We start from the raw sequence: 10,247 nt of genomic DNA on the forward strand, positions 1-10,247 counted from the left end.
TCTGTCATCCGCCTTCTCAGTGGGGGATCAGCGAATCAATCCCCCGCTGAACAGAGAATGGACAGCACCGTGTGAAAGGACCCTAAATGTTTTTTCTCAACAAAAGTGGAGTTACTCTTTAATGCCGATTCACACTGAAGTGGCACGACTTTCGGGGCGACCTGTGAAGTTGCGTGCACCGCGACTTCGGCACGACTTGCACGGACTTCATAAAATAAATGTCTATGCAAGTCGCCCCGAAGTAGTACAGGACCCTTTTTCTAAGTCGGAGCGACTTGTGTCGCTCCTATTAGAACCGTTCCTGTACTACACTATGGGACGCGACGGTGCGTGACTTGTCAGGCTGACCAAGTCGCCTGACAAGTCGTACCAGTGTGAATGGAGACTTAAAGAAAGGTATAGAACACAAAAAGCAAAGACAAGCATATATTGTAAAACAGAGATTTGAAGTTCTTTATTTCTAATTTGGCAGCATTTAGTTCCCTTTGAGTAGGACATACATTACTGGAAATGTTAATGCGACCACAGTACAAGTCAGTGCAGTGCTGTATATGGAATTCCTGTTAATCTGTGTTCCCAGTCTCTGCTCCGCATCAGCCAACTCAAGAATGACGTTTTGCAGGGGTGCTTCTCGACTTCCATCCCTCGGAATGTCAGCAGTAAATGGCAGCTCTCCAGTCCTCATGGAGACCTTCGAGTTTACGTTTTGCACATCTGTTGCTATTTTGTTAATATTCTTTTCGAGGTTACTGTATTGCTGCTGCAAACTTTCTAAGTGTTTCCCTGTTTCCTTAGTGTAGGTCATGTGTTCCTTAATCACCTTTAATGCCTGATCAGCTGAACCAGATGAGTTTATTGGAACCGCAGGCCCCCCTCTCTGCGTTTCTTGGCTCGGAGGCAGCACAGTTGGTACCATATTTCTTAATGATAAAATGAGCTCACCCAGGTCCTTCTGTTGGTTCTGATGCACCGAGGCGTGCTCATGTATGGCTTCCTGTAAACTGATTGGTCCTTTCTGAGCTTCTAGAAGCAGTGATTTTAGTTCTTGCAGTCGAACGCGATTGATGTAAGTAGATCCCATCACCCCGATGATGGCCCCTAGAACCGATCCGATGATCGACCAGTTCTTAGTTCGTTCTGCTCTGGTCCTCTCTTTCTCGTGACTCTCCCTGACAGAGGCGGAAAAAAGGGCAAACTTCTCTCTTTCGCTCTCCTCTGCATGAATGTACGATGCTCTCAGCCTTTTTTCTTCCTTAAAAAAGGAAATCATAAATTTACATCAGAAAGATAAAGTGATCCTGACATGATGGCCCTACCTGACACAGATCAGAATCCTAAGCAAGGTCTGCCACTGCCAGACCCCCAGAAGCCGTGCTCATTCCAATGCAAGTGTTCTGGCTGTGGACTGGAGTTAACTAGTACCACATCTGGAAGCCTTCCATAGATGTGGCAGAGAACAGCGACCTTGACAGGGTCCCACAACACCATGTCATATTGGGACACAGCAGCTGTGTCTGTGAAGCAATGGGATGCCGGCACAGGGATGCACACAATACCTGTGCATCACCATGCTGGCAAAACATGGCCCTTCATGAAGCATGCATGGAATCCCCATGTGTGAACAAGGCCTAAATAATATTGGGCAAGTGGACCTATCAGGAGAGAATTAGTTAGCCACAGTTAACTGCACACTTCAAGTTTGTCATACTGATCCTGTATTCAACACCTATTGAGCTTTTAGATTTATGGGGTGTTGTTGTATGCAACCAGTGGCGGAGCTACCAGGGTCACAAAGGTCGCACCTGCAAATGGGCTCCCGGTGTTCCACTGCAGGAGGGTGGGCCCGCTGCCTAAAGGTTCTTCTCTAGTGATGCTCGGGAGATAGTACACTACTCACTGCCATAGTAACCGCACAGTGCTGCCCACCCTTCTACAGTGGAACACCAGGAGCCTGTTCGCAGGTGCGACCTTTGCGACCCTGGTAGCTCCGCCACTGCTTGCATACAACAACACCCCACAGATCTAAAAGCTCAATAGGTGTTGAATACAGGATCAGTATGACAAACTTAAAGTTTGCAGCTGCAGCTACATGGGGCATGCTGTAGTGGGGCGAAAAAAAAAAAAAAGAGAGTCAGCTGACTCTGCTGACCAGGTGGAGTGAACGGGGAGGAGCTGGAAGAGGTCTCTGCTGTGTGAGTAGACCTCATCTTGGGATACACTGACACTGGAGACATGTGGAGGAGCCAACTTAGCACCCCCCCCCCAGCACTGCTACACATCCCATTCCCCCCCCCACCAGCACTGCCACTCATCCCACTCCCCCCCCCCACCACTACTTATCCACGGCCACATATCCTATCACATCAAACCCCCAGCACTTTCACTTTACATCCCCTCCAGCACTTGCGCTGATACAATTCCCCCCCACCCCTTCCACTGATTCATTACCCCCCAGCACTGTCACTGATCTCACACCCCTCAAACACTTCCACTGATTCCCATCAGTGTTGTCACTAATTACACCCCTCTCCATCACTGCCACTAATCCCATCGACCCCCCACCAGCACTGCCACTCATTCAATCTCCTGGCACTGCCACAGATCCCATTCCCTCCCACCACCACCGATCCCATTAACCCCCCCCCCCAGCACTGCCACTGATCTCACCCCCCACCAGCACTGCCACTCATTCCATTCCCCTCATACAGAACTGCCATTGCTCTCCCCCCATCAGCACACTCACACTGATCCCATTCTCTCCCAGCCCCCCCCCCCCCCTTTGCCCAAGGCACTGCAGCTAATTCTTCCACCCACCTGCATCCCGCCACTGCCACTGATGATTGAAAGAGGGGACCCTTTATGGTTTCTTGCACCGGGGCACTGAAGGTTCTAGTTACGCCTCTCTATGCAACCATGTTTTAAGTTACACCCAAAATATGGATGCAACATAAAATGTGGTCTAAAAGGTGGAGTAAGCCTTAGCACTGAATGATGATGTGCCCCCAGCAGGCAGATTAATGACAGCCTGGGCTCACAGGAAATGGGATTGATAACACTGGGCGTCTGTCAACCTGAAGGAAGAGGGCCACCAGGACTGGGAGTGGTGCGTCAGTGTGGGAGGTAACAGGAAGGAGGAGGGGAGCACTGCAGCAAAACCTTTATTTAAATTTTGGAAATTGGAGTTTTTAAATAGAAACTAAAACTCCCGTTACCCTTTAATATTGAAATATCTCAAAGCCTTTATAATTAAAAATAATGAGAAAGACCTACTATCCCTGCAAGCTTTCTTTACAGCACGCTCTACCTTCTCCTTTAAAAGGAACTATTTATTTTACAGATCCATATTACACAGGAAGAGAAGCATGTGCCCCATCAATAGAACTTGTCAGTAAATAACAAATCACAGATCAGAGGTATCCCTGGCATGGAACTGCATCTAAGTGGTTAACATGTGCCTGCAGCTTGTCCCATTAGGGTTTTATTAATAACTTTTCAGCTGGAAATACAGAACACATGTTGGACATGAGGCCATTGATCAGATTAGCTATGGCCTGGATGGAATAAATTTGATTAATAAATGACATATTTGAGGTTGACTCACTGGCTCTCCTTCAGTAAGATCTCAGAGAGGAGGAGAACGTCACAGGAAACATAGGAAGATCTCTATCTCCCCTGATAATCCAAAATCCGTTTTACAAACTGTTCTAATTTTAAGCAAACCACAGGGGGGCCCCCCGCTTTCCTTTCTCTTCAAACAATGGAAAATAAAATACTTAATAAATGAAGATGGGTAATAACGGATGTGTCAGGGGAATTGGTGGAACACACAGACTGTTACTCTTCAGGGTATCCGTCATGCTATTATTTTGCTATATGGCAAGAGCTCCCCTTACAGATATAAGAACAGGGCATCGGTCATACTATTATTTTAACAGAAATACAGACATCCGAAGTCTCCCGCGACTTGCGGGAGTCTCCCGCCTTTGGCAGGCGGCCTACGGACACCCGCAAGTGCCGTGCTGCCGCGGGAGACTTAGGATGTTTGCAGTCATTGACAGAGCCGCTGCTTCCTGTATAGTTCCGACTCTGTCACAGGCGGAGTGATATGAAATGCACCTGTGACAGGAGCCATGCAGGAAGCAGCGACTCTGCTCTCTACTGCAGCCGCTGCTTCCTCCAGCAGTACCCGCAAGCAGTAACCACCAGCATTACCCGCCAGCAGTACCCACCAGCAGTCACCGCCAGCAATACCCACCAGCAGTCACCGCCAGCAGTCACCGCCAGCAGTACCCATCAGCAGTGCCAGCAGTACCCACAAGCATTACCTGCAAGCAGTAACCACCAGCATTACCAGCCAGCAGTACCCACCAGCAGTCACCGCTAGCAGTACCCACCAGCAGTAACCGCCAGCAGGACCCATCAGCAGTAACCACCAGCAGTAACCGCCAGCAGTAACCGCCAGCAGGACCCGCCAGCAGTAACCGCCAGCAGTAACCGCCAGCAGTAACCGCCAGCAGTAGGCAATTGCGTGTATGGACCATTAGACTCCAGATCTTTCCTCTGGCCTCCAATGCAGCCGATCAGATACAGATTGGCATAATCAGCTGTTTCACTGGCTGGTAACGGCCAGGTAAACAAAGAATCAAAACCGAAAGTGACTAAATGCTCGTTGCTTCCGGTTTATGACATCACAGAGAGGGAGGAACAGTATCAGTTCCTCTCTCTCTCTGTTCAATGCATAAGATGTCTCCGATTGAAGTGGTCCCAGGGGCCCTGATCGGATGGGAGAGCTCAGGAATGGACCTCCTTCTGCCACTGTAGAAGTGACTGAGTGGTTCTAAAGCCACTCAAATCACTTCTACTTTATACACCATCGGCTGCTGAAAACGTTGATAAAGGGATGATAATAAATAGTGCAGCGCTCATAAAATAAACACAAATAACTAAAAAATATTAAAAGTCCCAGTGTGAAGTAGTTGTGATCATGCACGAGACAAGGAAAGATGTGCTCCGCTCAGTGAATCCAACACCTGGTCACACTATCTCCTCACCTTAACTTTAGCCCCTGTGTCACCAGACAGGCAAATAAAGCTAGACATTGTCTCCAAAGTCAACGTGGTTCTGATCCAAATGACCCAACTCCTATGACCGCAGATCCTCAGACAGGGTACTCTCCAAAAGGTACCAGCCTGTTATCTTGAAGTGTATAGGTAAGCACACTTCGCTGAGGAAGTCCTGCCCAGGGATGTAACGCGCACGGAGGGGGAGGGGCCGGTGACGTCACCCACCATCCATCGGCATTGGAGGGTGTCTCTGTGTGTCTCTGACAGGCTATTCCAGTGCACTGTGAATAGTATATGGGTCATTTGGATCAGAACCACGTTGACTTTGGAGACATCATCTAGCTTTATTTGCCTAAAGTCAACGTGGTTCTGATCCAAATGACCCAACTCCTATGACCGCAGATCCTCAGACAGGGGACTCTCCAAACAGTACCAGACTGTTATCTTAAAGTATATAGGTAAGCACACTCCCATCCAAGGAACTCCGATCAGCCATATATAAAAGAAAGTCCGGACATAGTGCTTTATCCCTTAAAACCACTTTATTGATATAAATGCATAAAATTACCTCAACAAGCACTATATACAGTGCACTGGAATAGCCTGTCGGAGACACACAGGGACACTCTCCGATGCCGATGGATGGCGGGTGACATCACCAGCCCCTCCCCCTCTGTGCGTGTTACGTCCCTGGGCGGGACTTCCTAAGGGAAGTGTGCTTACCTATACACTTCAAGATAACAGTCTGGTACTGTTTGGAGAGTCCCGTCTGAGGATCTGCGGTCATAGGAGTTGGGTCATTTGGATCAGAACCACGTTGACTTTGGAGACAACGTCTAGCTTTATTTGCCGTCTGGTGACACAGGGGCTAAAGTTAAGGTGAGGAGATAGTGTGACCCGGTGTTGAATTCACTGAGCGGAGCACATCTTTCCTTGTCTCGTGCATGATCACAACTACTTCACATTGGGACTTTTAATATTTTTTAGTTATTTGTGTTTATTATATGAGCGCTGCACTATTTATTGTTTAGGTATTTTTTCCTGGGATTTGGATATATTGACCCTTGGTGCTTAGCAGCTTTGTATCATTAGGGGCCAGGTGAACTGATTTATTTATTTTTTTGGATAAAGGGATGATGCCTGCAGGTGCCGGTATCGTTACCGGTATAATCACTGAAAATCCAGCACGTCATATGACGCCCTATGAGAGGGAAGTGGTTATCAAATCAAATGCACCCAGCCTGGTTTATTTTTTTTATATTATTATATTATAAAATTAGGACACAGTTTGCCTCTAATCCCGGGGTTCAGGGAGGACACAAGTAGCAGACTAGTGGTATGCTGTACCTGCAGTAGTTTATGCTCCAGAGTGGCCAGCTCCAAGTACTGCACATCGTCCCGAGACACGCGGTCCAATCGATCCCGAACTTCTTTCAGCTTTCCCTGCTGGGTCTCGACGCTCTCACGGGCCTCTCGCACTATCCCACGGGCCACCATGAAGTCTTTCTCTGCCTGAGGATGGAATATTTGACATAGGATGTTGTTTTTCATTACACTGTAGTCTTGGAATACGCAATAAAAGATGCTTTAACTTTCTATAAATCATGGATTGTATTGTACATTTGTAGCGATTATTTTTTTACATATAAGTCCAGTCGCTCACAGTAAACCTGACCATACACTACTATGATTTTCCTCAAAATTTGTCATTTTAACCACTTCTAGACTGTAAGGATTTACCCCTAAAGGACCAGGCTATTTTTTACGACTCGCCACTGAGATAATTTAACGAACAATTGCGCGGTCATGCGACGCTGTACCCAAATAAAATTGATGTCCTTTTTTTTCCACAAATAGAGCTTTCTTTTGGTGGTATTTGTTCACCTGTGCGATTTTAATTTTTTGCGCTATAAACAAAAAAAGGAGCGACAATTCTGAAAAAAAAAAACAACAAAAACAAAAAAAACAATATTTTTTACTTTCTGCTATATAACATTCTCAATAAAAAATAAATATGTAAAAATCTAATTTTTTCATCATTTTAGGCCAATTTGTATTCTGCTACATATTTTTGGTAAAAAAAAAAAAAAAAAAACCCAATAAGCGTATTTTGAGGCTACGTTCACAAGTAGGCGTTTTGGGGCATTTTTCAGCTCTAAGGATCAGCTCAGAAAAAAAACGCCCAACAAGACAAATCCCATTCATTTCAATGGCCCCTGTTTACATCTGAGCGTTCCGACGCCTTGAGCAAAAAGCCAGACGCTCCAAAAGTACATGAGCTTCTTTTTGGGCAGATTACAGGTGTTTTTTTATAGGCGTTTTCTTATAGGCGTTTTTACAAGCGTTTTACAGGCATTTTTTTTAGACGTGTTTTGCCTTCCTCCAAACACCTGCAAAAAACGCCTATAAAAAATGCCTGGAAAACGCCTATAAAATAGCAACGCCTAGATGTGAACGTAGCCTGATTGGTTTGCGCAAAAGTTATCGCATCTACAAACTAAGGGAAAGATTTATGTCATATTTATTTATTTTACTAGTAATGGCGGCGATCAGCGATTTTTAGCGGCACAGCGACATTGCGGCAGAGAGATCAGGCCCCTAACTGACATTTTTGGGGGGGACCAGTGACACTACTACAGTAATCTGAATTTACTATAATAATGGCATTGGCAGGGAAGGGGGTTAACCCAGGGGCGATCAAAGGGTTAAATGTGAGCCTAGGGTTTTTTTCTAACTGTGGGGGGGATGGGCTTGTGGAATCAACACAGAGACCTGTAACCCTAAATAGGAGGATCTGTAATGATTCCAGAGAGAACAATGGTCTGCTGTGTTTACAACAGCAGACCGCCATTCTCTCTCTATGGGGAGCGATCGCGGTCGCCGGGCCCGTGAATCAGCTCCCCTGCTGGCGAGTGGAGGAACGGCTTACAGGGACGGCGATTCGCGCAGTATATATGCAGCAGGCGATTGGCAAGCAGTTAAAGAACATTTGCCTCATTTTCTAATAGTTAGTGAGGACAAATCGATGTTCGTTTTCGACCATAATGATGTAGGATGATGTAGAAGGAGTAGGATAGAATTTGTTTTCTTGAATTTGTTTTCTTGAATAAATGTGGTTTCCACTTGGGAAAGTCCATTCAATCCAAAATCAAAGTGTTCAAAGCAAACTAAATATTGAATTACTTTTGAACGACATTTGTCAACTCAATGAATGCTAGTAACAATATTTGTGCAAACGTACGGTTCAAAAATCTGCTAGTGCATAGCCAGCATAAAGCAGTATGAAACCCAAAAGCAATTATTTATTATATTGCAGCTTACCAATTCTTAGATGTGGTGGCTGCATTCGTTTTCTTTTTTAAGCTTTCTTTCCTTTATTTTCACGAGGTCATCTGGCCAGTAAGTCTTTTGTTTTTTAACAGAGCAAGCTGTCCTGCAGATGTAGCAGTTGGAGGATTGAGACAAACCATATAACACTGGCAGGGGTGTTTACAATGATCAGCTTTTATTTATTGAAAAGGTTTGAAAAAATGTTGTGCCTGCTTAAAAAGTGTGAGTTGGAGATGGCTTCAATTTGGTAGTATATTTAAATCTGCTAGTCCATTTAACACTCCACACTCAACATCTAACACTAATAATGCTGCTGTCCAAAAGTGTGTCTATTGCTCCTTTATCCAGAGTGGGGGCGCTCTAATACAGGAGGAGTGTTACTGGCCGAATCACCAATTGAAAACAGTGGGGGGGGGGGGGGATTTAAAAAAGAAAACAAATGCAGCCACCACATCTAATAATTGGCAAGCTGCAATATGTTACATTTTTGGTTTAGGATTGCTTTAAGACTCGGTCCAGGCGACTTGTCAGCCTGACAAGTCGCGCTCCCTCGCGGACCAATGACTGCTACAGGACCTGTTCTAATAGGAGCGACACAAGTGTGGGTCCTGTACTACTTCAGGGCGACCTCGGAGCGACTTGCATAGACTTCCATTATGTGAAGTCCATGCAAGTTGCTCCGAAGCCGTGGTGCATGGCAATGCACAAGTCGCCCCCGAAGTAGTACAGAGTCGTGTTGCCTTAGTGTGAACCGACTCTTTAAGTCTCTTTAAAACTGGAATGCAAACCTTCTTTGGCTCCCTATTGTGACGGACATGGGTATCAGATCCCTGCCCTCCTCACTCACTCGTGACAACAGACCGGCCAATCCCACACCACGCTGTCACTTATGTAACAATGTCATTCTCCGCTGCACCCGGCACAAAGATTTTCCAGCTCGCGGGACCACAATCTAGGTGCCAGCAGGCTGAGAGCGATGTCACTGGGACATTTTTTGAATTGCCGCCGGTTCCACCTCCTTGCGTTGCAACGCTCGCAGGGAAGTGAACCGGAAGACACGTGCCGGCATCGGCCGTGCACACAGCGGGAGGACAGCGGGGAGGATGGTGGAGGATCGCAGGGGAAGGGGAGTTTTGAAATGTAAAACAACAGATTTCCATGCAAAACAATGTACCGCTTTTAGCAAAGAAATCTAGACATAATCAGACGACCAGGGAGGTTAAGACTGAGTTGCTGGAATCCAATAAATAATTTCACCTCTCCTACGTGTCCCTGAGCTTCTCGAACTTCTACAATGCCCACAAACTCTTCATATCGTTCCCACCAGTTCTTGGCTGTGGTGGACACGGCCTGCACGGTGTTTCTGCCCACTGTCTTCCCCACATCCTTCCATCGCTGCAAGGGGCTCGCACCCGGATCCTCCGCAAGGGGTTTGGGGTCAGGAAGTTTAGACGCAGGAGAACAGAGAGTCCTAATACAGAGATGGGTGACTCGACTTCTAAGAAGAGGGGACTGCCGAGAAGGTCTCATAGAGCCAATGACACAGATATGTTTCATCCTGGGATGCATTCAAATTTACGCAACACCTGTAAGTAAAACAGACACAAGTTATTACTTTTATCTTAAAAAAAAAAAAAAATGATGTGTGTGTGTGTGAATATAGAGTGCATGCAGGAATTAATTTAATCCATTTTGGAATAAGGCTGTAACATAACAAAAAGGTGGAAAAAGTGAAGCGCTGTGAATACACATACATATATATATATATATATATATATTATATATACACATACACACACACACACACACACACACACACACACACACACACACATACACAGTGCCTTGCGAAAG

The 10,247-nt window shown here is 46.0% G+C and overlaps 1 protein-coding gene across 1 annotated transcript; it reads right to left on the reverse strand.

Moving 5' to 3' along the window:
• Nucleotides 1-427: 427 nt before the first annotated feature.
• Nucleotides 428-9,976, reverse strand: CCDC51 (coiled-coil domain containing 51). The gene is made up of 3 exons (XM_082266597.1): nt 9,651-9,976; nt 6,411-6,575; nt 428-1,252 (listed from the first exon to the last, which is right to left on the reverse strand). The coding sequence occupies exons 1-3, from the start codon at nt 9,960-9,962 to the stop codon at nt 476-478; spliced, it is 1,254 nt and encodes a 417-aa protein (XP_082122723.1). The 5' UTR covers nt 9,963-9,976; the 3' UTR covers nt 428-475.
• Between the last annotated feature and the right edge of the window lie 271 nt (nt 9,977-10,247).

This window comes from Pelophylax lessonae (genome assembly GCF_965119305.1).
Source record: "Pelophylax lessonae genome assembly, chromosome: 8".
NCBI lineage: Eukaryota > Metazoa > Chordata > Amphibia > Anura > Ranidae > Pelophylax > Pelophylax lessonae.